General features: G+C 37.6%; 2 protein-coding genes across 2 annotated transcripts; both read right to left on the reverse strand.

Moving 5' to 3' along the window:
* Positions 1-601: 601 nt before the first annotated feature.
* LOC103956531 (zinc finger CCCH domain-containing protein 62) lies at positions 602-3,787 on the reverse strand. Its single transcript, XM_048575218.1, has 10 exons — positions 3,553-3,787; positions 3,213-3,330; positions 2,983-3,044; positions 2,843-2,894; positions 2,636-2,741; positions 2,307-2,405; positions 2,101-2,215; positions 1,397-1,952; positions 1,235-1,311; positions 602-824 (listed from the first exon to the last, which is right to left on the reverse strand). The coding sequence occupies exons 1-9, from the start codon at positions 3,785-3,787 to the stop codon at positions 1,296-1,298; spliced, it is 1,359 nt and encodes a 452-aa protein (XP_048431175.1). The 3' UTR covers positions 602-824; positions 1,235-1,295.
* An 867-nt stretch (positions 3,788-4,654) lies between these two features.
* On the reverse strand, positions 4,655-8,924 carry LOC103956521 (CDPK-related kinase 5). Its single transcript, XM_009368529.3, is given in 12 exon segments — positions 4,655-5,223; positions 5,426-5,593; positions 5,689-5,751; positions 5,832-5,939; positions 6,122-6,214; positions 6,217-6,233; positions 6,312-6,608; positions 6,694-6,772; positions 7,031-7,139; positions 7,276-7,317; positions 7,415-7,545; positions 8,049-8,924. Coding segments are annotated over 12 exon segments (1,806 nt in total). The 5' UTR covers positions 8,607-8,924; the 3' UTR covers positions 4,655-5,082.
* Between the last annotated feature and the right edge of the window lie 6,140 nt (positions 8,925-15,064).

The following is a 15,064-nucleotide window of genomic DNA, read 5'->3' on the forward strand; positions in this document are numbered from 1 at the left end:
TTAGCATAAATGTGGATCTCATATCTATCACGTCTCTCACTTAATGGTTTACTTCACAGATTTTCTAACAGATATATAAAATTGAAATAAAATGATAAGTAAATGTTTTTAAAATGCTATATAAGATTACAATCGACCACAGACCTGCATGTGGATTCCATACCCACGGTCAACATTCAGAGGTCCCGCCCCTATGTGAGGTTGGGGGGCGGGGGGAGAAAGAGACCCAACTACCTTTGGAAAGCATCAAGCATTTGTACTGGAGCTACCAGGAATGCGAGGTTAAATTACACCAAAGCTACGATTCTCAACTTATACCCATCACCAATTGCCATAGAAAAGAAAGAAAACTAATACAGTCGCCACCTTGAAAAGTCCACACACCGCCACTCTAGTGATCTTTAGTTTCGCGCACCTCATCTCATGGCTGCACCGGGCATGCCTTCACAGTCAAAACCCTCCCGCGTCTCACTGTCGTCGCCTGCTATTTCATATTCAGCGAAAGATGAAAATCTGGCACTGTAATACAATGCTTTATTGATGCTTTCTCTAGCAACAGGCAAAATAGCAACTAAGCAACTACAATTGTAAAGACTACTACTTTCAATCTACCAATATTAACTCGCACAATTATAATGAAGAAAAATTTTGTTCAACCACGAAGCGGGTGTTTGAAGACTTTGGGAATGAAGAAAAAACATAATGCTAAATCAACGTATAAGGAAACACGCGTAAACTTCAACTCCTTACGCTCACACAGCAATCCCAGATTTTATCATGCCGTGGTTCACTCTACAAACATTAGAATGTTAATTTTAAGGAACCTGCAACATGAAGGAAACATAAAACTGAGGAATATCTGAGTCAATATAATTCGGAACTGAAAAGAAAAGGAGAACAAAAGAGTACCCCTTCTTCTTTTTTTGTTAAAACGTTAACAAGGAAAGGTTTTGGAGTTTGAGTGTGGTGGCGAAGGCAGTACTTTTGATTCAAGTTAAAAATGAGCGCAGATAGGTAGTAGGTACATACATTCATGGCACACATGAAACATACATCAATGAAATAACAGTCTAATAGTTGTTTATATGAAAACAATTATAGGTTGAAGCTTGAGAAACAATCCCGACATGTAAAATAGTGACACATAATTATTGTATCCACACAAGGATGCAATTGTAGTTTCAACTTGCAGAGTTATCATGAACAGATCATCATCAAAAGGAAAAGGAGTTACCGAATGAAACGCTGCGAGTTGAAACTAATTCCAACAGTTGAGAATTTAATAGGTGCATAAATCATCTGTGCCCCGTCCTGTAGTAACCCAAGGAGAAGAAATAAGTCGGCATACAGAGCTTCAGTAATAACATCCTATTGTAGACTAGAGCAAACCCTGTACCTCCATTCCCCATATGTCTCAGCTCCTGAAATATACGGATGAAATGGCCTGCCGACATTCACGCCAGATAAGTGATTCTGATTCGTGATATTGTGTCCAGGATCTATGTAACCATGGTGGCTACAATTGCTGTTATTGAGCCTATGAAATTGTGAGTCAGGTACAATAAATGTATCAAAATTAGTTGTCACAGGATATCTCAACATGGTTGAAGTGGAGCCCATGACATGACCGAAAGACTGGAAAGGTGCACTTCTGTGTTGAAATTCTACTTGAGATTGGTGAGGAATGTGAGGGACAGACTGAGAATGAAGAGCGGGGACTCTATCAATATTTGGGCCTGCTGATTTTTGATGCCTCCTAAAAGGTTGAGAGGCTTTACTCCTCATCTGTTTTGATGGTAGGGCTGCTTGATGTTGAGAGAAACTATTATGCTTTGCAGATCCACAGGATGTCTGTCTTTGGAGTCTGTCAAAATGCTTCCCCTTTTCTGATTCATTGTTCTTTCTAATTTGATTTGGTCTGGTAGAATGTGATTGTTTCCGACGCTTCCCACCTGATCATATAAGACATAATCATGACATAAAAATCCCCATCTAAAACAAAGAAATACATAAACAATCGCTCACAGCTGGAGCAGGAGAAAGATTGATGATGTAAAAGAAGTAACATGCAAGTAAACTGCTTTGTTTTCTTCCTAATACCTCCATTTTCAGTCCACTTCCTTGATTTTTTATTCGCTCTAACACGCCTTGCTGCTTCACCTCGTTGGTGCTTCTCAGCAAGCACTTTTGATCTTTCAGCTTCATTACTCCAACACTAAACGGTGGTAAAGAAAACATGCAAGCAACCAAAACCTTAATACTTTAATGCTAAAAGAATAAATAAAAGACACAATATTCACAGCTACCTGTCTAAATGTTCTCAATTTGTAGAGATTACGACCCTTCACAAGCAAAGGAAATAGTGGACACAGCTTCTTTATTCCCCTGCTCCATAGCACTTCAACCTTGCACATCAGGAACAGTGGTTGGTTAAAAGAGTCACAAACAACTACACAGTACACTACGAGTCTACGATACAAAACAGCAGGTTACTTAAACGCAAATCTTCATTTCTCCTTGACCCTACTCTCTTAACTTTTATATATGAACCTAGAATATTGCCAACTTCCAACATGTATACCCAAAATAAACTTAAATTTACAGCCAGAAGAGAACCTTAAGCCTCAAGCCTCACCGTAAAAGTATGTTGCTGTTTGGCTGCACCATAGCTTTCTTTAACAACCCAGCCAGCAACAGTTCTCTTCCCTAGAACCCTTCCATGCCTTGTCACTTTGTCAAACCTGTTTGAAATCAAATGCTTGAATTACACTACCAAAATAATTGAAGAACGAGCATCACATGACAAAACTATGAGATTAAAAGAACCGGGATAAGTGGATACTTCTCATAAACTTTCTGGGTGAAGAGCACGACATCTCCCTTACAGACATCACCTGCAATGAACTGCAAAATTTCAGCAAAAAATGGTGCACAGATGGAGAACTAATGATACAAATTAAGAAAGTAAAGAAAGATATTAACCTGTACAATTAATTACGAAGGATGATCTTGGATACAGTGCTTCCCCATTTCCATCCTTCAACCTAAAATGATAAGAAGCAATCATTCAATAGCCAAATCAATATGGAATCAGTACCATTCCTACTCTAATTCCCGATCGTTTAGCAAAATAACTACCGATTACAGTTTAGCAAACATGCCATGAAAGTAACAAAGAGTTGAATAATGACTCGAAACTCAAAAGAACTCACCTCCAATGCTCTTCAATTCTCTGAATACAAACCGCTTTGGTTCCGGAGATTCTGAGGCCGTGCCTCCGCAAATACGCCTTGCACTCTTTGAGATTTAAAGAAACCAAATCACTCCCTTCTGCCAAACGCAATAATTCAAAGCAAATTTATCACACGCATTGCGTTAATCAGGGTTTAGGGTTCTTAATCAACACTCAATCAAACAAACTCGACTCAGATACTCAATTTATGAAATCAAAATCAAACATTTCGAACAGCGGCAGCTGAAAAAAAAAGCATCGAGACAGAGAAACGCTTGTGGAAATTGAAAATTCCAAAAATTTCTCAACGAAAAACGAACCTTGGAGAGAGCGGATTACGCTGTTGCAGAGAGCCTCGTCATCGCCCTCCTCAATTTTCTCATCGCCGTCGTCGTCGCCCTCCTCCTCATCATCATAACCGCCGTCGTCACCGTCACCGTCTCCATCGTCGTCATCTTCTTCTTCTCCAAAGTCGCCGTCTTCCGTTCCGTCGTCGTCTTCTTCGGAAGACGAAGAGATACAAATAAAAGCGCGCTTGCCTTCCCTCCCTGCCATTTCCTTTCAACTCAAAAACTAACAAATATTTCGAACACCGTTTCAGAAATTCAGATACCAATTTTTTTTTTTTAATTTTAAATTTTTATGGAGGGATAAAATGGGAAATTTAATAATAACTACTGGGGGCCCATATGAGGCGCTTTTGCTACAGTAAACATAAATACCGTTACTTTTAACTTAAGCCGTTTAACAGGTTGTGGGCCTTGCAGCAGCCCAATACTCTGAATTTAGCGGGAAGCTCCTTGTGCATAAGCACTTTTCTAGTCAAATATTTCTTTTGTTTTTTTTGTTCTTTTAAGAAAGTTAAAAGTGGTTTTCACCCAAAAAAAAAAAAAAAAAAATAGAAAGTTAAAAAGTGGAAGCTCCCCTTGCCTTCTTCGAGTTGTTTATGGTTGGAACTTTGGTGATCCAGGGCTAACGAGTCTGTTTATATTAAAGAAATGCTAAGTACAACTATTTATGTAATTGGCTAATAGCCGGTAATGCATGCAATGCGAATCTTACACTACAACACATTAGAAATTGACGGTCACCCGCACATGCATAGGTGATTGTCACCACTTAGTCCATCTCATTGATGTTAGTCTAGTTCGAAAGTGCTATTAAAATGATTTAAAACGTTTCTAAATCACCAAACTCTTCTAATCATGTTTGACAAATAAGTTAGAAAACTCTTTTTGAAAGATGCACTTCAAATGCTTTATTGGAAGCACTTGAATGCTTATTAAAAATTTCAATCCGCTTCTAATTTAAGCACTTTTACTGAAAGTGCTTTTGTCATTTCAAACATAAATGCTTTTGTGAAGAAGCAGTTTCAAACAAGCCGTTGTGTCAAATTTTGGCTAGGAGAAAGAAATAGGCAAGTTAAACAAAGATATGATGCTGATCAAATAGTAGTATTACAAGAGGAGGGATGGTACAACCCAATTCTGGCCATGTCCCGCCCCTCTAATGTCAGAAACATCGAAGTGCGATCGTTTAGAAACAAGTAGAGAACTATTCTAATCTGCAACTAGACACACTAAACTAATACTACAAATTTACAGTGGAAAAACACGACTGATAGCTTCATCACGCGCACGCAGAGGGGTCATATCACTCTAGTCCCAAGTGTACACACAATGCCGAAGCTTCATCAAATGACGATTCGCTCGGTTATAAATTGCAGCTGCTGTGAAAATATAGAGTATTTGCATTCAGGAAACTTAATCACACTTCCAAGACCATGGTTTTATCGGTCACGAGTCAGGACCACATGGGCAATCTACACTCCGTGGATCTTATCAAAACTTTTATTGAGCTTTTGGCACAGCCCGGCTAGATACTCCATGCAACAATTTGACAAATCCAAGGAAACTTAGCTTTCCATCAGTGTGCCTAATCCAATCATGAAGAACAGCATGAACTGGGACGGAAGGGCTGAGGCCAAGTTCCTGAAATACGTTCACATAATGCCACATATCAGTGGACAGAAAATTTTATACCACGACGAAGAATTTAATGTTCTTTCCAAGTGCATAACTACTACGAGGAAGGGGAGAGTGAATCAGTGGATACAGAAAGCAATTGGATGGTAGGAGCAATCAGTCAACTATAGATGAAAGAAAGGCACAATTATCATGCATCCACACATACCGAAGCCAGTTCCTCAATCATAATAGCCCTGTTGCCATCCTTCTCAAAAATTTCGTAGGCAGAACGAGCATGTTGCTCCCATCGATCAACAGCCTCAAGTTGGTGCACACTCAGTGCAGCTGTACAAAATTCCTCAAAATCCATCCTTCGGTATTGCAATGCATTAAGCTGCCAAAGGGATGAAAAATAATGTACTAATAAGAATTAATAACATACCAAATAAAATAACCTTCCACACCCATTGCAAGAGTCAAGGCACCTACCGATGCTAGAAAATCAGCAATTCGAGCCTCCTTCATTGCATCAGTTGCATTTTTCATCAATGTCTGATAACATTAAGAAGTTCAGGAACATGGCTAACCGTAGATCGAGTTTAAAAGGTAAATAAATTTTGAAGGAAACACACCGTTTTAATATTTTCTAAGCTTATTGTGCCATTTTTGTTAGGTTCCAACAGCGCAAACTGCTCCTTCAAATAAGAAAGCTCATCCACAGTCAATGTCTTGGAAAGAGCCTGCCAAAATGCCAATGTTGAGAGAACCAAATAAGCTACTAGAAATTACTAAACACAAAACAAACAAGCAAACTGATGCACAGAAAAGGGTGGCAAGACAGAATTTGAAGGAATAATACCCTCTACTAGTCACCACAAACATATAAGTATATAGTTTCAATTGAAAATGGATATATACACACCCTTAAAGCAGCTTTTCGGAGAGGTGATGAACGCATATAGACCTTCATGAGTTTGAAAATTAATATATCCAGAGGCACTTTAATATCATTAGAATTTTAAGCCATGGATGACCTGCAATAGAAAGTAGTATGTGAAAATTTGATAATAGAACCATGACCTCACAATTTTTAGAGTGAATAAGGCACTCACAGAGGGCTTGAGCAGCAGTCATTCTTTTCCGTGGGTCTTTATTCAATAGTCGCTTGACAAAATCTCTTGCTTCTGTGGACAGAGATGGCCAAGGTGGTTCGTCAAAACTTGGATCAGCTTTTAGAACAACCCGAAAAATGCCAGACTCAGTTCGAGCCCAAAATGGACGGCTGCCACACAAAAGAATGTATGCAATCACGCCTACACTCCAGACATCGGCCTCTGTAGCATAAGACCTATGCAGAACTTCGGGGGCTACATAGTATGCACTACCAACAATATCATTAAGCCTCTCATCTGCAAGGACAATTCAACCATATGAAACTATTGGCCAAAGCAAATATTATAGTACAGACTATGTACTGAAGAACTGTCAACCAACCTGGTTTGACAAAATCTGACAATCCAAAGTCTATCGCCTTCAACTGTGAATCTTCATCCTTTGACGTAAACAGAAAATTCTGATCCAGAAATTAAGTGCTTAGATACTTATACATAAATGAAAAGAAAGCAAAGCTACAGCACCCAGAGGCTGGAAGAGAAAAAATGCAGTTATTCTTCTTACTAGACAACAAAGGAGATAAAAGAAACAAAAGGGAGGCAATTGCATGCAATGATATATTCTCCCCTTTAAAAAATGTACACATCTACCACATATTAGCGACTTTCAGTGTATCGCATCAAGTTTAATTCAATCCAGACGAAAACATATATCCTACCTCAGGTTTAAGATCCCGATGCACCACGCCTTGGAGGTGGCAAAACGCAACCACATTTAATATCTGTGTCATAACGGTCCTTGCATCATCTTCTGTGTATTTCCCACCCCTGCAAAAGGAATAGGAACATACTTAATATGACACCAGTTGCTATCGAACCACTTCCCAGTTCATCAAGAACAACGAAAACATAACACATTCAAGATACTCGCCCTGAGCTCTAACAGGCACCAAAAAAAAATTACCTGGCAAGTATCCTATCCAAGAGCTCCCCTCCTTCACATAATCTGAAAAACACAGACAATTGAACAACAGAATCCATAAGAAAGAAGGTTAAGTAAACAGAAGAACATGAGCAAGAAAAATGCAGCGATCAGGACTTACTCCATTACAATGTAGACATTTTCCTGGTCTTCATATGCATCATAAAATTTCACTAGATTGTCATGCCCACTTAAAGCTCTCAATATCTTCACTTCCCTTCTCACATCCTCAATTGCGATGGCAGTAGTCATCTACCAACAAAAGCATAAAACAGAATCAGAAAATACGACGAGTAATACAATCGAAATATACAAATCCAGAAAACAGCAGAAAATAAAGTATAGAAAGGTACCGGAACAAAACCAACTGCCAAAACAACAGAAGTTGCTTCCCGATGAAGGTAAAACTAGCAAATCTAGAGACAAACTAAATCATTTCACCAATTCATAGTTAGACCGTGGACAACATTATCAGGACTAAATTTCAACCTACTCATCCACAAAAAACTATTCTTGCAAATTAATATGCATCTCTATTGTATAGAGAGTATACAATTACGCATCCGAATCGCTTTTTTCTTTCCTTTAATTCAAGTCTCTGCCTGCAGATCCAATTCAAACGATGTACTCGAAAACTCGAAAAGCATGAAGGACTCATATCAAATCACAGAGGTCACTCATCATCAAAATCCATACAACCCACTAAAATTCACAGCTTAATTGGTCAGTAAATCCATTCAAACTAAATTGCAAACCTTGGCTTTGGGGATGACTTTGACAGCAGCCTGCTGGCCCTTGAGCTCACCCTTCTTGAACGTAGCTTTACAAGTGTACCCAAAATGCCCACGCCCAACCTCTTCTCCCATCTCATACTTGTTCCCAATATGCTTGGAAAATCCGAAGCTCTTATCCAAGCCAGTGGGGCCCTCCACCTCGCCGCCCTCCGGTATCGCAGCCTGGTTCGGCTTCACAGACCCGTGCCTCCTCGCCAAAACCGCCCTTATATGCTTCGCCGGGGACGGCGGCGGGAACGGCCGCTTGAAGAACCGCTTCGGCGTCGAATTCGAGCTCACATTCGCCGGAGATCTAGCCGGAGACTTCTTGGAGAAGAAGTAGTGCGCCGGGCTGGGGCTATAGAACGGGAAAAACGGAGACTTCTTGACGTTCTCCTCCTCAGCCTTCTCACCACTAGGGTTTTCCCCATTTCCGGCGGCGCTCGGCAGCGGAACGGAGCTCTCCTTGGCTATTGGGGAACCGGATTGCGGCGAGTGAGTACGAGAGTTTGGGGAGGGTTTGGAGGTGCAGAGACCCATTTGGTAATCGGCGATTCCTCCCCAAACAGACCGTGTCTGGGGATTTCAACTCCCGATTCCGGAGGTCAGAGCATCGCGTTTGGGTATCGGATTCCCGGATCAAAATTTTCAAAAACCCCAAACACTTTCCAAAACTCTCAAGATTTTAAAAGCAAAAAAATAAAAAAAATATAACGTTTCCAAAAAATCGTTTTCTTCTTTCGGATTTTTAAATTTGAATTTCCGGGAGTTGGTTTTTGTCTCCGGCACTTGGGAAGAAGAAGAGAGGGTGGGTAGAAATCCACAGAGAAAGCGATAAAAAGGAAAACGACGACGCGTTAGCTTTTTTAATTATTTATTGAGCAACTAAAACTAATTAATTTAATTTAATTTTGATTACGGATTAAGCTTCGAGTTCGTATTAACTCCTTGTTAGCTTCTGTTGGAGCAAAAAGCAGGTAGTGTGGTCCAGCCTACGTATGGACGTACCACATGGCGTGCGCCGGGAGGTTTGTTAGGATTAGTGATTAAATATTTGATTAGTTTAATTAATTAGGATTTTGCGGTGCCGTTTATTTAGGGGGTTGAGATAGAAATGAGTGCGAAGTTTCTCGACTTTCGCTTGCTAAAGGCATAAGGATGAAATGGACGTTTTGAAATAGAGGAAAAGGGAAAAGGATCCCGCGAGGAAAACCGGATCCTTTTCCCAAGGATTTTGGGGATCGTATAATTAGGATCGTTCATTGTATATCGTGCTATCAGAAATTATTTTAAAATTTAAAATTAAATATAAATAGTACCTAATAAAAACTGATCGCACAATGTACGATGAACGGACATGATTACACGATCTATGGAATCTTTTTCTTAAGGATTCTAAAAATCTCCTGATCGTGATCTTTCATCGTACATGGTGTGATCAGAAATTATTTCAAAATTTAAAATTTAAAATTAAATATAAACAGTACTTAACGAAAATTAATCGCACGATGTACAATAAACGATCACGATCACGGGATCTTTAGATCCCCATAAATGATCCTTTTCCGGAAATAGAAACGCCCCCCAAAGTCAAAACTGCGTCGTTTCTGGCTGCCTTTCTTCTTGGACAAGATACCTTTTTGTATTGGTCAAATATTCACTCCCTATTTGTGAACTATAGTTTGGTTTTATTTTATTTTATTTTATTTTCCTCTCAAAAGAAAAGAGTAAGCAAATACGCACTGAATTTTATTTAATGTTTTCAAGGAAAACAGAATTTCAACCAAAGTGTACAAGAAAAATACGATACATGATAGTTTAGGAAATTAAAAAGGGAAGTGTTATTGGTACTTCAAAAATCTCATTTTACACTCTTTACAAGTGTATTTTTCTTTCCTAATATAAAAAATTTGGAGTGTAGAATGAGATTTTTGAAGTGCTAATAACAATTCCCATTAAAAATAGTCCATGCGTTTTGCATTTTTTAATAAACAATAGCGTTAGTAGGTTAAACTCTTAAATGTTAAGATGGACGAAACCAATAGAGATTGAACCCGCAGTAAAGTGTATATGCAATATTTCTTTTCGTCAATGCAGTAAAGCATCATCTACAGGTGTTGTGTATGTTTACAATAGAAAACGTTTACCAAAACTTTTATTAATTTTGTACAAGTTAATGCTTTTTTGGTAAAAAAAAAGAAAAAAATTAGTATTTTATACATAGAAAAAATGGGACAAATAGTGATTGTCAATTCGAATCATTAGTAGATAAGAAAAACTAATAAAAATGATTTGAAAATTTTGAGTTCTAATGATAAAAACAAAATAAAGGGTAAAATAAATAGTACCAGGATTGAGTTTTTAATGCAAAAATGTGGTTTTTTTGTTAAAGTAAATAGTACCGAAAACTTTTCGTTAAAGTTCTCATCTAAATATGTAATTCTAATTAACGATTATATATCAACTAACCCCTTAATGCTTCTCGGATTAAAGGTTATCCTCTGATGTGTCTGAAGATACTACACAACATATTTATCTATGAGAGATTCGAATTAGTACCTTTTTAGAAATCTAACAATGGGGGGTAAAACATCATCTACATGTGTTGTGCATGTTTACAATCGAGCGGTTTTACAATAATTTTTATTATTTTATAAGTTAATGTTTTCCTTGTAAAAATTTTGGTATTTCATTAATCAAATAATGAGAAACATGCTCAACCTGAAATACAACTAATTTAAAAGGCTAGTTGGTGTATTAATCTCCTCTTTTCATGTCATGTCATGTTGTTAGAAGAAGTAAAAGTTCTGGCATTTATGACAACTTACATAAAATGTAGTCCCGTAAGGACATTGTAGACTTCCTACAAAAAGAAATGTTAAGGAGACTTTTAAAGTGTGACTCTCAACGAACTTTCTGTCACCTTACAGTTTAACGTCAATTACCATGCTAACATTATAAAACATGGCTTAATTGGATTTTAGTCTATGTGGTGATAGGGTAGTCAGAAAATAGTCCTTGTAAAAAATTAGGATTTAAGTTCCTGTAGTGAAGTCTGTTAAGATTTAGACCCGAAATTGAAAAATTTGTCAAGTCTTCGTTAATTGTTAGCATATGAAACTCACATGTGAGGTTAAAAATATAAAATTAGCCTCACGTGCTAACAATTAACAAAGAGTTCTATTTTAACCTCATATGTATGGGCACTTCAATGCTAACAATTAACGGAGAGTTGACGGAATTTTTAATTTTGAGCCTAAATCTTAAGAGACTTCATCACAAGATCTTAAATCCTTTTTTTTTTTTTTAAATCATATGGTCGCTTCCGACTATCCTATCACCACATGGACTTATAACCTAATTAGACCCATAAAATATTGTGCCAAAAACATTAGGTGACATAGAGTCTATGAAGAATCCTACTTTCGAGTGACTCTCTTTACCATTTCTCAACTAAAAATTGTGGTAGGTATCTAATAACAACGAATATAACAAAGTAATTTAGGTTGACAAATTATTGTTAGGATTCAAATGTTTGACTAGCTGCACAAACTTAGGTATATGGATTGTTCATCACCAACTCCCTGGTTTACTAATGAGGGAAAAACGAATTGGAAGAGGATGGTCATATTTCATTGTCTCTTTGGTTTCAAATTTGTAACACCTTTGTTTGTAAATGGTATAACAAGCTAGGGTGCATGCGTGATAGTCCTAAATTTTATTTTATTTTATTTTATTTTTTTATGTTAGTCCTAATTTTTATTAGATGACGCATGAATTTACAAAATGACTTTATAAATTGATCCTAAATGTGCTCCTAATTACCAGTTTACCAAGAAATGTGTGATCACTTACTATTAAATTTAATATCAAGAGCGACAATGAATAAAATGTGCTTTTAGTGTTTTTATCTCAAACCATGATGTCAAATTTAAGTGTGGGTTTTCCAATTCACATGAAATAGGCAACAATGTTATATATGATCACTTTCAATGAACGATAAAATAATCTACACTAAATTTATATAAATTATAGGGAGGGAGATTCGAACACAGAATTTTGAGTGCAAGAACGAGTACTTTTAACCAACTGAACTACAAACCATTTGTCAAATTTAATATTCATAATAAAATAAACTTGTAAAACCCATAGGGGCCAATTGCTCCCCACTTACAATGTCAAACTTAATTCCAAAATCTAACATCATTCATTATCCATCATCTTGTTGCGCACCAAACACCATGGTCTCATGATTCAGCCACCCACTTAGAACATTGTATATAACATCATCCAAACATTTGATGCATCTTATCAGTTCAACCTTTGTCCAAATTTGCATAAATTTGGTTACCACGTTCCGCTTCTTTTGTTGATGCACGAAGCTTTGACCAATGAATAATGGATGAGGTTGACTTCAATGTATTCAGCAGGTGCATATGGAGATGCTAGGTAAGGAAAAAAAAAAAAAAAAAAGTAATGCTACGCAAATCAAAATTTTAAGGGTAAATTGCACAGAATTACCTCAACTATTAGTCATTAATAGTTTCATATCTCGTCTTTAAAAAGTTTCAATGTCATACCTTATCTTCGAATTTGCTGCAATGTCATACCTTTCGTCAGTTGTCTGTCAATTACTCTATTAAATGCTGACATGACATGAGGCGGAGCCCACTTTATATTAAAATTATTAATAAATTATTAAAAATATTAATTATTAAAAAAAAAAAAAACAAAACAAAACCCAGATCCCATCACCCCCACCCACCCCCAACCCCCGAAACCCCATCCCCTTCATCATCTTCATCTTCCCGTCCACCCCCCTCCCCCACAAAAACCTTCCTTCCAAACCCAGAACCCCACCCCAACCTCCCCTACAACCCCCCATTTCTCCCTCCTGAGCCTTCCACCCACCTCCCTCTCCTCCACTCTCTTCACCTTCCCTCCCATTCAAAATCTAACAAAAAAAAAAAAAAATTTCAGAAACAAATTTGAACCTAGATTGTCCACATCGTCGCAACCCACCCAACCCTTCCTTCCCCGGACCACCTTATCCTTCCTGTCGAAGTTGAACCACCTTAACTGGGTTTTTTTTTTTTTTTTTTTTTTTGTTAGATTTTGAATGGGAGGGAAGGTGAAAAGAGTGGAGGAGAATGAGATGGGTGGGAGACTCGAGAGGGAGAAATGGGGGGTTGCGGGGGAGGTGGGGGTGGGGTTCTGGGTTTGGAATGAAGGTTTTTAGTGGGGGTGGATGGGAAGATGAAGATGATGAAAGGGATGGGGTTTTGGGGGTTGGGGGGGGGGGGGGGAGGGGGGGTGGGTGGAGGTGATGGGATCTGGGTTTCAGTTTTTTTTTTTAATTTTTAATTTTTTATTAATTTTTTAATATAAAGTGGGCCTCACCTCATGCCACGTTCGCATTTAACAGAGGAATTGATAGACAACTGACGGAATGTATGATATTGCAATAAATTTGAAGATAAGGTATGATATTGAAACTTTTTAAAGACGAGGTATGAAACTGTTAATGACCTAATAGTTGAGGTAGTTCTATGTAATTTACCCAAATTTTAAACTAAATTGTGTAAATTAAATGATGTGGTTGTTGATGATTGAATTATTAATCAAGTGTCGATTAATATGCTTATTTTATATTGACGACATGTCATTTGATTTATAAATTTGATTTAAAATTTTAATTTCTCTATCTTTACCGGTATAGTACCGGCCGAAGAACCTCCGCCGCTTAGCAAACAGTGATTAAGATGTCATGTAGACATTAACAGTATTCAGAGTAGTGAATGGTAATTGCATAAAAGAAGGTAAGAGTGACTGCCCTTCTATAAAATTATGGTTGGAGATTTTTTAGACTTGGGCAAGAGATTCATGAGGTTTGTTGTGCCGTTGACACTTGCCTGGTTGTTATCGGTTTTCAGGTTAGAGAAAGATCTCCCATTAGTTATACGTATAATATTTAATAGATGTAGGTGTGACAATTTCTTACACAACTTGTTAATCTGACACGAAATGATACGAAAATAATAGGTTGCAAGTCAATTGTTAACGTATCGGGTCATTATCAGATAACTCGTTAACGTGTCTAGTCGTTATCGGATCACCCATTAAGAACCAAATAAAATATTGTTTGCCAAATCTAGACAATATTCATGACGATTTCTTACATGACCCGTTAACCGGACACAAAAGAACATGACCCCTTAACGAATCAGGCTATTATTGAGTCACTTGTTAAGAACTCGTTAAGATAACATGATTGACACAATACGATCCTTTAAGATAACGGACATGACATAAAAACGACACAAGCATAACAAATATGATCTATTTACCAAGCCTAAATATAGATGGTTGTCATGTGTCGTGACTCCCACAGTCTCACTTGTGTGGGGTTGATCTATGTGTTTTTGACCGGAGTGCTTCAATTGATCCATGAGATATGGTGTTTTAGCATGTTTCCAATGCATAGTACTTTAGCAGGTAGCAATTATTCAATAATTTTAGAGTCGATCACATACAATAATAACATCTTTTATTTGTTGATCGAATTGACATTGCAACAGGACAAGTCAAACACAGAACTTCGAATGAGACTAAAAACTCTCGTATATTCACCCCACCACCTCCCTTTCTCAAATTTTCCTTATTTCTCCAGCAATAAGGGCATCTAAATGTGTAGAAATATGAGTAGGATTTTACGAGTCACTTGTGCAACCTCAACGCCTCTCATTGGATTGGCACCAAATGAAGGGGGGATGGCTAGCTCATGCATGCATTGACTTCCACAATCGCATATACATACAGCATACAATGTACCACGTTTTAGGCTGCCGATAATAATATCGATTTTGCTGGTTTAAGTTAAGCATGTGGATGTGGTGGTGGGCGGTGCCGCACTCGTTGAACGAAAATAAATAAAATAAGGAAAAATAAATAAAATAGAAAAAAATAAAATAGAAAAAAATAAAAATAAAAAAACCTGA

The sequence above is a fragment of a genome, unplaced genomic scaffold (assembly GCF_019419815.1).
Source record: "Pyrus x bretschneideri cultivar Hongxiangsu unplaced genomic scaffold, Pyrus_bretschneideri_v1 Contig8, whole genome shotgun sequence".
In the NCBI taxonomy this organism is placed as follows: domain Eukaryota; kingdom Viridiplantae; phylum Streptophyta; class Magnoliopsida; order Rosales; family Rosaceae; genus Pyrus; species Pyrus x bretschneideri.

Excerpts from the sequence above, each read along its gene's own strand:
- LOC103956531 (XM_048575218.1), bottom strand. The coding sequence starts at position 3,787 with ATGGCAGGGAGGGAAGGCAAGCGCGCTTTTATTTGTATCTCTTCGTCT. Across the intron at positions 3,045-3,212 it reads AGAATTGAAGAGCATTGGAG|GTTGAAGGATGGAAATGGGG; the intron begins GTGAGTTCTTTT and ends TTATCATTTTAG. Across the intron at positions 1,953-2,100 it reads GAAGTGGACTGAAAATGGAG|GTGGGAAGCGTCGGAAACAA; the intron begins GTATTAGGAAGA and ends TTATATGATCAG.